Here is a 14,415-nt window from a genome sequence, read left to right as displayed (position 1 = left end):
TGAAAGCAGCTTTCAAGCATGCTTAGCTTAGGAGTTACAGGAACCAGTGCAGTGACCATGGCAACCTTGTTCAAGCTAAAACAAGAAGGGTTTTGTCCTGGTGGGTCGCTTTGCTGAACCCCACTGCTACTAGTCGCCTTTTTATTCTCTTTCTCACTCTCTTTGCCTGTCTGTCTCTCTCACACACATAAGGCACACAAACACACACACAGAAACCAGTTTTTTATTTTCCCAGGGTGCATGGTGTCCCTGCATGACGGGAGTGTTTACAGGATGTTATCTGTGTCAGTGCCGGCCCCTCATCCCTCCGAGTGGGTTTCTGAGGAATGCTGGAACGGGATGGAGGAGTTCCAAAGGGGGAGTGACGAGAGAGAGAAAGACAGACACTGGGAGAGAGAGTGAGAGAGAGAGAGAGGGAGAGAGGGAGGGAGGGAGGTATATATCCATCCCAAGGAGGCTGGTGCTCACAGGCACAGCTGGACTACTGGATATCTGGACTGAAGCCCACTGGATATTTAGCAAAAAAGGTGAGTTCTTCTTTTACTCTTCTAATTCTTTATTCAGCATCTCCAATCATCTACTTCACCACTTTACCATGATTTTTAGTTTTCTTTAAAATGGAAAGAAAGAAAGAAAGAAATGAAGAAAGAAAGAAAGAAATGAAGAAAGAAAAAGAAAGAAAGAATATTTAGTTTTGTGTTTTTTGGCTTTTCTCACCATTATCAAAACTGACCTTGATAAGAAGGATCTTTTAAGTCCTTTATTTCCTTAGTAATCAAATGTTTCTTTCTCTAGAAAAACAGCCCAAGTTTAAGTGAAATGCCAGAGGCAGAGATGAGTCCTGTGGGTGACGTGGTCTTGTTAGGGACTTGTGTATGTGGTCTCTATTAAAGCCTCGTAGCTGCGTAGCAAAGCATATCACACTGAAAGTGGAGACCAACGTTTGATCAAGAGCTGAGTGGGACTCGCCTTTTTTCCTCTCACCAAAATATATATCACTTTTGGTGCTAAAAGAAGAGAAACTTGTTTTGCTTTGTTCTGGCTTTATAAGGGAAGATTATTTCCAAGCACAAACCAAGATAATTGTGCAGTAAGTATTTTCTTTCACTATTATTTTCTCCTTTTATTTGAATGGACTTTAATTCTTTTGTTGAATTACAAATTCAACTTTTGAATGGTACACTTTTCTCATCAGCTGGTTTCCATAGAAATGTGGAAAAATTGTAAAAGCACTGAAGGCATGTGACTGAATAAAGTCAATCTAATTAGTGTGGTGATAGGAAAGGCTGTAAAATGACACCACTGATCTCATCACTGCAGCAATTACTAGTGAGCCTATGTTCTGTGGTTACATATATGAACCTGTCTTTGTCTCTTTTTTCGCACCAAACCTTCAAAAAAACACAATATCTGTATGTATTTGGTCTTAATTACAGTGACACTGGGGCAGTAATGATGAGGGAAGTGTGATTGCATTATGAGCAAGTGCAGTGGTGGGGGTTTTCTTCTCCCAGACCTGGGTGTGCCTTTTTCTGAATTGGAAATGGACTCCTGGGAATGAAAAAGGAGTTAGGTCATCTCTCCTGAGTATTTTACACCAAAAACCATACTGTCGTTACCAAAGTAAACCCCCCCTCTGTTCCCATGTTGCGAACATCTGTGTTAGCTTTTGGTCTTGGCTATTGTTGGAGCAGTGAAAACTGACATCCCAAAGGGCCAGTGCTGCAATGTTGCACAATACTTCACGTCGTAATTCATGAGTACACACACCATGTTTGATATTTGTTCTGAATTGCCATCCATGTGTGTCTCGTTTGTGTGCTTTCATGAGCTTTCTTGATATGTGTCAGTGCCACCAAGGCCGAAAAAGGAGTCCCTGTCATTAACTGAGGCTCTGAGGGTGCGGCATGAAACTGGATGCCTACATGTGCTGACATGACCAGCCGTTTGCTTTATTCTACTAGTTTGTTTGTCTGGAAAATGTCCTGTGAGAAAAAAAATTACTTCATGTCAGCTGATTACATTTGCTTTGACAAATGTACCTGAAAAAAGAAAAAGGTGTGCTAAATTTTTTCCTGAAATGTCATAAAATCACGCTATAATGAACTTTACAAGGGTTTCATGTTTGCTCTTCTTTCAGGCACCAACAGAATCTCTGGCTGTGGAAAACAAATTAGGTTAGTTAGTGTGAAATACATAATACAAAGATGAACAGCGTGGCAGATTGGCTCGTGCAGAACAGGGACAAGATCGAGAAAGGTGTGGAGATCATGGGGCAAGCTTCTGAGGTGCTTGCTTCCACTGTGGGCCAGCTTCACCCGGTCTTGGAGGCTGTCTTCGTGGCTGCATCTGAGATCCTCAGCAACCCGGAAGGCAAAGAGGCGCGCTACCTGACTCAGCAATTCGAGCTGGTCAACCAGCAACTTGAGGGAATCCAAGATGAGATTGACAAAATTGCTCTGGAGCTGCAGAGGACGTCAATGAACAAGCAGAACTTTGATCGAGAGGCGCAGATGCTCAGCCAGTACGAAAAGTTCCAGGACTTTGTCAACGCCAAGCCAAAGTTCAAAGAGAAGAAGATGGAGAAGTTCCTTAGCCATTACGACAACACCGATGGCGACTTGAACTTGGACGCCCTCTACCATGCTGTAACGGGGGAGAACACCTCAGGAGACCCAATGCTGGAGACAGTCGTCACCACAGAGCAGAGAAGCAGAAGGGCAGTTGAGGATTTCTGTGCCCGGCTGAAGAAGCTGTTTGTGGTGGGCATCATCGCCGTCATGGGCCATTCTGCGCTCAAGGAAGGGTTGGTGGGGGAAGAGATGGTCAAGAAGTGGCAAGACAGGATGGAGGATGTGGAGAAGCGAATGAAAGCGGCTGTGGCTGACTGTACAGAGAACTTTGCCGATCAAGCCAAGATGGACATGGAGCACCTGCTTCAGGAGACTCCTGGCACCGTCGACCGCGAGTTCACCAAATCCCTCCTGGATTCCCTTGTTAAGAAATACGACTGGGTGAGCTGGTCCATCAGAGCCTTCAGCGACAGGGAGCGCATTTTCTTTTTCAACTGGCTGGCAGGAAAAAAGTACCATGGAAGTGGAGGCGCCAACTGGTTTGACATTTTGACCAAGACCAAGATCAAAGTGGTGGTCTCTTTCTGTGTTAACCCCAAGCCCATTAACAAGAGTCAGATCCGGGAGCAGATTGAGGGCCAGAAGCTGAAGGGAAACATGATGGCAGTGGCTCTATCTTTGAATAAGCACTTCCCCGACTGCCTGGTCCACGCTGTCAGCCATTACAAGGAGGTTGTGGAGACCAACAACTTCCAAGAGGATTGTTACTACTTTGGAAAACACAAAAGAGCCTATCTGTGTATCCACCCCGAGTAGGCTCCCAGAAAAACAAAAGCGTAGCCGCATACAGTAAGAAATGAGCTATGCATAGATTCCTGAATGTCTTTCCCAGAGTCCTGGATATATTTCAATTAAATGTAGAAATGTGTTCATAAATATTGTCTGTGTTCATGCATAATCTGCTCTGTGAGGGTTCTGGTATGTGATTTATTGTTTTACTTATCATTTTTGTGTTTTTACATGTATATCTTTCAGCTTCAGGGTGTTATAGAAATCTCAGAGCCATACATCTCCATGCCAGCTTCAATTTAGTGTTATGAAATGTCTAATGGTTGTGATATTGATAGGGTTGGGCGATATGACGATATTACTGTAATGCAGTCTGGTAGTATGTCACTTTAACAGCTGGCCCTCTGGGTGTATCTGACCATTGTGGGCAATGCTGTAAATCAATGAGCAGGACTACTTTGTCGTGTTATTAGATTTTACATTATTTTTTTTGCATGAACGTGGGGCAGTGCCCTAGGTAAGGGATATTTTTGAGCTTCACTGTCCATTATTGGCCTTTGAAAATAATCAAGTTAAGTGGTTCTTGAGTTGAAATTGTTTTGTTAGCTCAAGTTTCTGATGTCAAGAATGAACGGTCAAGCCCGATATTTCAAGGAATAGTTTGATGTACAGACATGAGAGTGATGTTGTTCTGCTCATCTGAGTCTAAGCCAGAAAGTGAATAAACTGTGGGCTGTGTATTATGGTCAAAAGCTCCAGTAAAAGTAAGAAATTGGACCTTGAGGTGAGATTGCTTTAATAATTCAATCTAGTTTTGCAACTGATTTACCAGAAGATTCACAATCTACATAACAAAAAAAATGAATGACATAATGATATAACGTGCTTACAGGTCGTATCGCTGTCGCCCACTCCTAAATGTCACATTTGTGCAGCTTTGGTGCAATATATAGCTGAGGGACAAACTCCTAAAGATCTTAGTCAACAATCTTAATCAAGATACTTCTGTACATTCTACTTTAATTTGTAATAAACAAAAAATCTGATCTGTTTTTGTCATCTTTGATAATCATTACTCTATTATTTAAAAGCACGGCCTAAGTTTAAACCTACAACTATCAATGAAAATGAAGTCTAATGTCCTGCTGACTGTATTTCTACTCAGAACGAATGCAAACAATCTCCATCAACAGATATAATGCTTTTATAGCATGTCATTGTTTGCCAAATGGGTGGAGGTTGATCTGTAAAAAAAAAATAAATAAAAAAAATGTCACCACAGAAACAACCTTTAAATCCACTAGAGTTTGACTGGGTGTGTCTCTCCTCTGTAACACGAGAGCCACATGACCAATAGGAGGACAAACAGTCTGGAAGTTAGTGTGCGCTCTTTTCTTCCGCAAACTTTTTAAGGTGAGTCCTTTTTCCTGACCCAAATGCTTCATCGTGGATCGGGCACATTTAGGTTTAAGCGACGGGGGCACTTTTATAGGAAATAATCGATCCAGCTTCATCGACTTCTATTTCAGTGTCTCGTTACATAACCGAGGGGGTTTTTCTCCTCTTGGACGCAGCGCAGGGCTGTTTTAAAACTGTCCAACACGCAACATATTTTGTTGACGCAGCTTCATTTAATAAAGTGAAGTGGCTCATTAGATGAATCTGCAAAAAAAAAAAAAATGAGTGCAGTTTAAACTAAAAAAAAAAAAAAAAAGGGGGGGTCTACTTTTATGGGCGTTGTTTGCCAGCTGTGGTGCCGCCGCTTCACTTTTAACCAGGAAGTGTGAAACTTTTAATTCGTCAGTTCTTCACGTGTGGATCCAAAAACCTGATCGGAGGTGTTAACCTGCCATGTTTGTTTGGCTCTCTGCACAAATGATACAATTAGAGCCCCTGAACACGGACTGATCAATACAGTTTCCATTAAGAGGGCGCATTAACGGAGCGTTTAGTCCTGCTCTCAGAGGCCTGGTGGTCAGCTGTCTGTCTGTCTGTCTGTCAGGGAGGGTGTGCTCATCCGCCACAGGACACAGATGAAACATGAAGTCTTTCAACTCATTTAAAGCCACTCGATGTTTGACGTAGATGATTTATTTTGTCTCGATCATAATCACAAGTGCTGCTGAATTCCATTTTTACAAACATGTTACATATAGTGTGATTTTTTAAAAAGCTTAATACGTTTCAATCATGTTTCATAAAAACTGTTTATTACCAGTGCCAATACCACACTGTGAAAATATTCCATCATAATTTAAAGTCCAGCGTTCAGAATGTTACTTAAAGGAGGTAAAAGTACAAAAGTACTATCAGATAAATGTGATCAAAGTATCAGAAGTACTCCCTCAGCATAATATGAAGTAATATCATGTATTGCATCATCAGCATCAATGTTTAGATACCCTTTAGTAGCCCAGTCACTGGTTTCCAGGCTGAGGCTCAGGCACGTCCAAAGGGTCTCAAGGTAAATCAGAGGGGATGTTAGTTTTACTACCCAAATCTGTATTCATTTTTTGGTACTTTTCTCTAATCTTTGCTTTTTTGTAAAATATATTCAGCCCTTTGGCCCTCAAATAGTTTTTTTTTAACGAACCATATCACAAGTGCTCAGATTATTATTATTTTTTTTTTAAATGAACCATAATTATAAGTGTGTGACACGTGTTTTTTATGTACTTGTTAATAACTCTGAGACACATTAAACGTAACAAGAGACCCAAGTAGTTACTGTTTTTGTGAGGGGCTGTCACAAGCTTGTACGATATATTATTTTATAAGGTGATTTTGTTTTGATAATGTGAAGTCTTAATCTGAAAAGTAGCAGTTGTAGTAAGTATAGCTGTCACGTAAATGCAGCGGAGCAAAGAGTACAATGTTTCCCTCCGAAAAGTTGTATAAAGTCGCATACAACGTAAATACTCAACTTAAGTGCCTCAATGTTTTACTTTACAGTGCACAAGCAAATGTACTTAGTTACTACTATATAAGTAGAAATGTTAGTGTCAACAAGACTTGTGCTTGTCTATTGCCTTGCACTCATATCTCTGGAATGTGAACTGAAGCACCTCCATCTCTTTGTTTCTGAAAATGTGATTTCTTCAAGCACTTTTAAGTTTGAATTGTCTGTGTGAAGGTGCTTCACAAGCACTCAGACTGCGGTCAAATCAAATAAGATGCAGTAACTGTAGAAGCTCTTACATCCTGCTGGAACTTCATGTATTTTGTTGTTTTTGTTCTCAAACTTATCATTTGGAGAAATCGCTTGTCAATTTCGAACGAAAGGCTTGTTTGCTTTTTTGGGAGGTTGAGGCAAGTCACTGAAATAGCCCATACTGAAATAGCCCATCCTCTCACTGCTGTCTTCTGCAGTCCAGCTAGATAAACCCTCCCCAGAGCAGACCTCAGCAGAGAGACAAACCAGCTGACTGATTATTTTCCATTGTCTTGTTGCCGTGGTAACGTGCTGAGTTTCACTGGAAAAGGCACCCTTGCCCAGCAAGTTTAACCTCTTACACTTAATCACTTCCCACGCCTGCTGCTCCAGCATTGACTGGGCCGGTCGAGGGAGACGCAGCACTGCAGCTTCTCCTCCAGTTTAAAAGCTGATCATGAGCAACACTCTGCAGGCCAGAAACCTGATTTAAAACATGTGACAACAGGGACCAGTATCTTGAGCTGTTTTATAGTTAGTGAGCATGTGAAGCCAGATGATGACTGCACCATCATTTTATACCAAAATTCGATTTCCACCCAAATTACACATTTCCAGTTTTGCAGAAGGACATGTCTGAACATGCCCTGAAAACCATCTGGTTGCTCTTACAGGCAGCTATTTTTTTCATGGTCTTTGAGAGCAGTTGTTTGTGTTAGATTAAGATTTTCCAAATCCAGTGGAGTTCTTGTTTTTCAAGTACAATAGTACATGACAGGAATTAATTTCCTTCATATCAACAATCACTCAATACTTGCTTTATAACCTTTTGTAGTGGCGTTATGTTAGAGATCAATGATTTGCCTTTCAGTGAAAATGTGGCAGACTTATTTACAGACAGAATAACAACAGGCTGTTTGAGAAACCAATCCTAACCCAAGGTCCACCTAACAGCTTTGTCCAGACCTTCAGCCATCACAGACAGTTTTTTATCTGAGGATGGGGTTTGTTCAGTTGCCATGGAAATGAAAATGTTGGTATGTTTTCACTTTTAGACCTCATTTGTGTTGACTTTATTCTAAAGCAAAAGTTTGACACATGCTTATTTGCTTTCTTGCACACTGGAGATGAGAAGATTGATGCCACTGTCATGTCTGGCTGGTTAGCTTAGCTTAGCATGAAGACACAGGGGAACAGGGGAAATAACCAGCTCTGCCTAAAGGTAACAGAGTCTGACACACAAAAACAGGCGACTCCAGTAATTCACTGCTCCTGTTCAAAACATAGTCGAACACATAACCCCCCATAACACTACAGCTTGTTATTTTGACATATTATATTAATTAATGCGCTTTATAGGTACTGGCAAGCAGATTTTGTTACGTTTGGACAGAGACAGTCTGTCTGTTTCCCCCTGTTTCTAGTCTGCATGCTAAGCTAAGCTAACAGGCTGTTGCTTCTTATTCAGATATGAGAGCAGGAAAGGGAAATGGTGTATTTTGCAAAATTTTGAATGATTCCTTTGAGCATAAAGTTCATTATTGATTTTGAGACTATAGAAAGCAGGCTTGAAGTCAGCCAGTGCTCCTCCATGTTGTCTTCCACCAAGTCATACTGTACTGAAAGAGATGGTGCATTGCTTATTTAGGATGTATGACAGCTACCTTCCTTTTGCCGTTCTCTTAATAGCCACAATGTAAACGTAAAAACTTCAGTGAGCCTTATAATGAGTTGATTTCACAACAGGTAACTCGCAAATAACATACAAACAGTTGAACCCACACCGGCCTTCCGTCACTGCGGAATTCCCTTTGCATTGCTCACTGGGTGTGGCCAGCAGCCAGCACCAAAGCTCACTTGGCTGTCTCTCTCTTTCCTTATCAGTTTTTGCTGTGTCGTAAGAGGAGCAAGGAAGCCGTCCGCAGTCCCTACGGCACTGGAAAAGCGCAGTAAGTACTCAAGGAAATTCAACATTTGTGTCTTTTCACCCCTGCCTCTATTCTTTCTTCATTCTTAAAATAGGTTTATTTGCTTAAGTATCACAACAGGACCAACTGTGACTGTTTCTAACCACGTCAATGTTTTTTTTCTCTTGTTAAAGTCATCCTGAGAGACATCAGCAAAGATGGCAAACCAGCTACAGAAGCTCGTAGCGGAGAAGAAGGATATGGTGGAGACTGTGATGGAGGTGTTCGAACAGGGGGCTGAAATGGTGGCAAGTATCGCCGGTGACCTTTTTCCCGTCTTCTCCATCGCTGCTCCAATTGTTAAACTGGCTCTGGACAATGTAGAAAGTAAAGAGGCTGCATTCATGAAGGATCAGTTTCAGAAGGTGCGAGACCGTCTGGAGGTGGTCTCAGAGGAGATTCAGAAGATCAACGATGAGATCAAGAAGAACGGATTGGATGCTGTGTATTTCCCGGTGGAGGAGAACATCACCAACCAGTTCAGGAAGTACATGGACATCCTCAACGCCAAACCCAAGTTTCGTGAGGTCAAAAAGAAGCTTTTCCTGGATCATTTTGCCAAGACTGGAGGTGACAAAAACCTCAACACCCTCTACAGCTCTGTGACGGGAGATAACTTCTCCGGGGAATCTGTGCTGGAGATCACCCTGAACTATGAGGAGAAAAGTCGCCGGCCCGTGGAGGACTTCTGTGCCAGGCTGAAGAAGCTCTTTTGCATCGGGCTCATTGCACTGCTGGGCCATGCCGCTCTGAAGGGGTACGATGAGGAGGACGACCTTCTGAAAGAGTGGGGTGAGAAGATGAAGGATGTCCAGGCTAAAATGAATGCTGTCATCGAAGACTGCATCGTCGGCTTCCCCAAACAGGCAGAGCTGGATTCCCGGCGACTGGTGAGAGACCAGTCAGGGTTAACCAACCAGCAGCTAGCTGATGCTATCATAGAGAAACTGAAGAAGAAGTATGACTGGGTGGGCTGGTCGGTGCGTATATTCAGGACCCCCACAGGCCTGTTCGCCAACAAGAAGGATTACCACTGCCCCACGGGGAAGAGCCGCTTCCAGGTCCCCTCATCAGATGAGAAACTGAATGTCTGGGTGTCCTACAGCTCCTCGCCTGAACCTGTGGATAAGAATCACATCCAGCAGCTGATCCAGAGTCAGAAGAAAGTCACAGTGGTGAGCGTGGCGGAGCTCCTGTTTGAGAAGCTGCCTGGCGACTGCGTGGTCCACACAGTGAAAACCAGCAGAGACCTGGTCTGCTCCTGCAGCTTCACAGAGGAGCTCCACTACTGGGAGGAGCACAAAAACTTCTTCGCCTGCGTCCACTCAGCTTGAATTTTTTGAAAAGAAACACTGAAAAAAACTCACAAAAGTCATTAATTGTGTGTGTATAGGCTCCATCATATTTACACTGATAATCGCAGACTGTATCACTGCCTCTCTGCTCGGCTTTAGCAGTTAAATATTACACAGCATGTGCCGTCATTTCAACTCTCTTAAAGTCTCAGTTATACTGAATTATTCTCCTTTTCTAAGAATTTTTACAGTTTGCTTCTTGCAGATGTGTGGGTGCATCAAGTCACATGTATTTATATAACACACATATCACAAATTTGGGGGGGGGGGTGTAAAAGAGACTTCAGGAAGAGCAACAGAGACAGATCTGATCAGAGACAGATCTGATGTGTGAACAGATTTCAACAAGAAAGAAGCTTAAAGCAGATTCTTAAACTAACAATGACCATTTTTATGCTGTTGTGCTCTGCTTATTTCTCAGAACAGATGGAAGTTCACCCCTTTGTTTAGGCAGTGTTATATCCTACTGTCTCTTCTTATTGTGAAATTGGTAAATTGTGTACGTAATAATCTATTTGAGTCTCAGATTTACAGCTGTATTTTCTTCTGTGGCTGTAAATTTCAGGGGGACGTGGGTGTTTTGTTGCAGGAGGACGTGCTTGGTGAATTGTTGATTTAGAATGCGGCTGGGATACAGAGATTATGTTTCGCCGGCAATGATAAGCGACGGCCTTGCCCTGCTGAGGACATGTATGCCAAAGCCGTGAGAGAAACCGTCTCAAGGCGTTAACAGAGACTGTAACAGACACCTTACGGCCTTCATTTTGATTTCACTTCCTGTAAACACCCGACAGAAACAGCAAACCGTGTTACTGGCTTCTGTACAGTGCTCACAAAGCACCAAAAAGCACAAGAGACAAGGCGACAACACGCAACATGTGCTGTGGTGGACTGATAACCATGAAGCTTTATTTAAACACCCTGGTAGGAACATGCTGAGACGTGGGGACGGCAGCACTTTGTTTACAGACAGATGCCTAGCATAGCTGTCCTCGTGTCACATCGTGGTTGTGCAACACAAACTGGAACATTGTACCTGCTCAAAACCCTCAACTTCATTTACTTTGTACTTTCATATGTAGAGGATTTACTTTTAAATAAGGGTAAACAGTTGAATTAGGGCAATTTAAATCTTGGGTTTGACGTTTTTTGGAAGAGATTTTGATCAAAACTTTTGTAATCTGACCATAACATTGACACTATGTTGTAAAAAGTAAAATATGCTGCAGAAAGAATCCGTTTCTTGTCGAAACTGACCTCACCACTGTAATCTGTAATCTGTGTTTCCTCTTTGTTCGTATGCTGTTTATATGTCATTACGTACATTTGTACATGTTATTATCTGACCGAAACAAGCCTTCTATTTTCTGTAAAGTTATGGATATATACGTGTTTATGTTGCACTTGGTTTTGTATTATTTGTGGTTCCACACAGTGTGTTTGGGTTGTCAGTGTCTCAGAATCAAAATCCTTAGTTAGTACACCAAAGCAATGAATGTAATAAATAAACTTGGTCATCCATCATTAGTCTGCATGTTTTTGTGAATGAGTAACAGTTTGTCCGGTTGTTTGTCTGCTTACAGAAATGAAGCAATGCTGCTGTTTCTTCTGTTGTTTGGATAACCAGTCCTGTGGTGTGTTTGATATTTGCTAAAACTAAAATGAGACCGAACCTGTAGAAGAGGCAAAATCCACAAAACCAAAACACTTGCAATATGGATTGCAAAATCATTGAAAAACTGCTTAACTGCAGTATTTTTATTTATTTATTCATTCATTAATTTTTTTTTATCTGCCAAAAGAAGAACATGGACATGGTTTTTAATATTTATGGCTACTATTTGAATACATCGTATCACTGTGTGCTGTGCATGCATTAACAACTAAGTCCCTCTGTGTATTATTTCTAGGCACCATATACTCCCTAAAATTTAGTAAAGTTTTTCCTTTTTACCTTTTTATTTCAATTCTTCATTGACTTTAAGGAAAAAAATATACAAATTTGGTCTCCCCCCTCCACAGAAAGGCCATATGTCAGCACCAGGAGCCGAGAAACTCCAGTTGGACTTGACAGTGATTCGCTTCAGCAAAGATCGTTGCTCACTGTCACAGAGACTTGAAGCTGGGCCCTCAGGTGCTACTGTGGTCTCATTACCTGTTAGTCCCCCTGCTGCCCAGTAAAAACCAGTACTGTAACACTGTATTCTGGAGCTTGCTATGTGTACTTTCACCTCACCCATTTAAGGTCAAACGTCACATGTACAGATAAGCAGCCGTGACTTGTTTAGACTTGTTTATCACAAAAAGAGAGAGCAAGTAAATTCCCCTCCACTGAGGTGTCACTGAGCGAGGGGTTTAACATGTGGCTGCTCTGTGGGGGAATCTTACTGCTTAGACAAAAAAAGAAAAGAGAAAAAGGATATTTTGGTGAGCTAGTTTGGAAACACCCATGCTGGTCTATAATTATGTGGTCGTGGCTTTTCTATCTTTGGCATATAAAGACTCATGTCCCTGCAGTACATCATACTGGTGGGACAAGTGCCTCAACAGACGTGAACAAGTGCAAAGGAAAACACGTGGGTCAAAGTTCGTTGCCGAGATGTGTTTCTAGTTCAATTTTCAATTTAAAGTTTAAATTTCAGTTTAAATTTTGTGTGTACAGTATCATCTCAAGTGCTTCACATAAAAACAAAGTGAAACAGCCAAGAAGTGCTTAAAGACACAAACATCCATAAATGCATGCAAACATACCACATGCATACTGTGCAAATACAGTGTGCTCATTTCAGGAAACACTAGCCTGAAAAGGAAAGTCTTTAGTTTGGTTTTAAAAGAAGAGCAAGGCTAAGATCAGCAGGCAAACTGTTCCATGTCTTGCATGCATGCATTTTGAATGCCATCTACCCAGACTGGTCTCATGGAGGAGATTTCTACCCTGTGACCAGAGGGATCTATTGGGATTGTGAGCTGTCTGAAATCATCTGTGGAACCAGACCAGCGAGAGCTCTGTAGACCAAGAGGAGGATTTTGAATTGCATTCTGACAACAACAAGCAGCCGGTGATGTTTTTTTTTGTTTTTGACCCATTTAGTACAGGTGAGTTACTGCTCAGACTCTGGTTTCTTTTGTTTGGTTGAACCATTGGCTGATTATGACAAATGTATGCATGAGTTTCTCTGAGTCGGTTTGGGAATGAATGCCTCAGGTTCTGGAAATGTTTCTGAGCTGGAACAAAGTCAACCTGCCATTAATGTGATATTTTAAACCAAGTTTGCCGGCCATGGTTACTCATAGGTTTTCAATCCATCAGCTTGTTTTTAGCAATCTGGACTTTTTACTGAGGTTTCTTGGTTGGACATAAACAAAGGGAAATTCTGAGGAAAGAAATTTCCTCAAGGGCTGTGATTCGACATGGTGACAAGACAGGTAACAAGTTAGGAAAGAATGAAGATGAACAGATTTTTCTTTAACATATTGGTTAGTTTCACTTGTTTGGGCCTTTAGAAAATATTCAAACTAACCAGTCTGAAAAGGTAAAGCTCACAATTGCTTGAAATGCTCACACATCTCTTAGTTTATGTGTAGTGTGTCAAGACAAAATGGTTGGGAACCCTGAGATCTAGAGCCGCGAGCCTGTCTGTATGTCACTATCTGTATGTGTTCCTGCATGAGTTCATGTTCATTTCATTTATTTATACATTCCCTTTATCTCAAGCAAGACTCAACAGCCAAATGAGATTTTTAAAAACCCAGAGAAAGGAGATCAGAAAAACAAAACTGTGACAACTGTAAATCCCCTGAAACTGAAAAAAGGAACCCAAAGGAAAGATGAGATTTAGGCCAGTGCCAGCATAAGAAAAAATGGAAATTCTGTAAGAACAGCAGGAACTTTGTCATAAATTTCAATGGCTCTTTTGATGTCCAGGAAATTACTCCAATTACCAAACCTGGCTTACAGAGGAGGCAGACCTTGCTGTCTGGATACCTGTCTGCCAGTGGAACAAGACTGAGACAGATGGAATTTAAACTTTCCTTTTGCTTCGTAATGAAGCAAATCTCTCACAAGTGTTTTCCAAATTTCCATTGGCGTGTGACCCAGTTACATCAATGCTCGGTGAGCTGAGGCCCGCACACTGCCTCATCAGCAACTCTGAGAAAACAAGCCTGAAAAAGATCAAAACTGACAAATGTTTCCAACATGGGAGGAGTTTTTACAATATTCTAAATGTGTTTCAAACCTGAAGTATCTTGATTTTTTTTTTTGTCCATTCGAGAGAAGTGAATACAAGCTGTGAAAACAGAAAGATTATCACCTTTTAAAATGATGTGGTGAACATGATTCATGTTTGTGTCCATCTAATGAATGTAAGCCCAATATTCACTCTTGTTGCTCTGTTTTGGCCTCTACCAACTGCTGAGGGAAAAACATTGGGTTTTTAGAGCTTTATCACTGAAAACAGATACCTGTCATAGCCAAAACAAAAACAACAACTTCAGGAGACCAGGAAGAGTGAACCAAAACAGTTAAGTGTGAAATTTCCATAGTTTTACACCTTGACATCAACGTTGACCTTGACCTT

At 41.5% G+C, this 14,415-nt stretch overlaps 1 protein-coding gene across 2 annotated transcripts; it reads left to right on the top strand.

The window, feature by feature from the left end:
• The first annotated feature begins 475 nt into the window (after positions 1-475).
• On the top strand, positions 476-11,359 carry LOC139205109 (protein rapunzel-like). Of its 2 annotated transcripts, XM_070835215.1 has the most exons (3): positions 4,686-4,775; positions 8,398-8,462; positions 8,615-11,359. In XM_070835215.1, exon 3 carries the CDS (start codon positions 8,639-8,641, stop codon positions 9,812-9,814), a length of 1,176 nt encoding a protein of 391 aa, XP_070691316.1. In that variant the 5' UTR covers positions 4,686-4,775; positions 8,398-8,462; positions 8,615-8,638; the 3' UTR covers positions 9,815-11,359. The 2 variants fall into 2 exon arrangements, with proteins under 2 accessions (XP_070691314.1, XP_070691316.1); XM_070835213.1 differs by lacking the exons at positions 4,686-4,775; positions 8,398-8,462; positions 8,615-11,359 and adding exons at positions 476-527; positions 2,141-4,408.
• Positions 11,360-14,415: the final 3,056 nt, after the last annotated feature.

Source organism: Pempheris klunzingeri, chromosome 8, assembly GCF_042242105.1.
Source record: "Pempheris klunzingeri isolate RE-2024b chromosome 8, fPemKlu1.hap1, whole genome shotgun sequence".
Classification (NCBI taxonomy): Eukaryota; Metazoa; Chordata; class Actinopteri; order Acropomatiformes; family Pempheridae; genus Pempheris; species Pempheris klunzingeri.
This window is presented reverse-complemented; position numbering and strand designations above follow the sequence as displayed.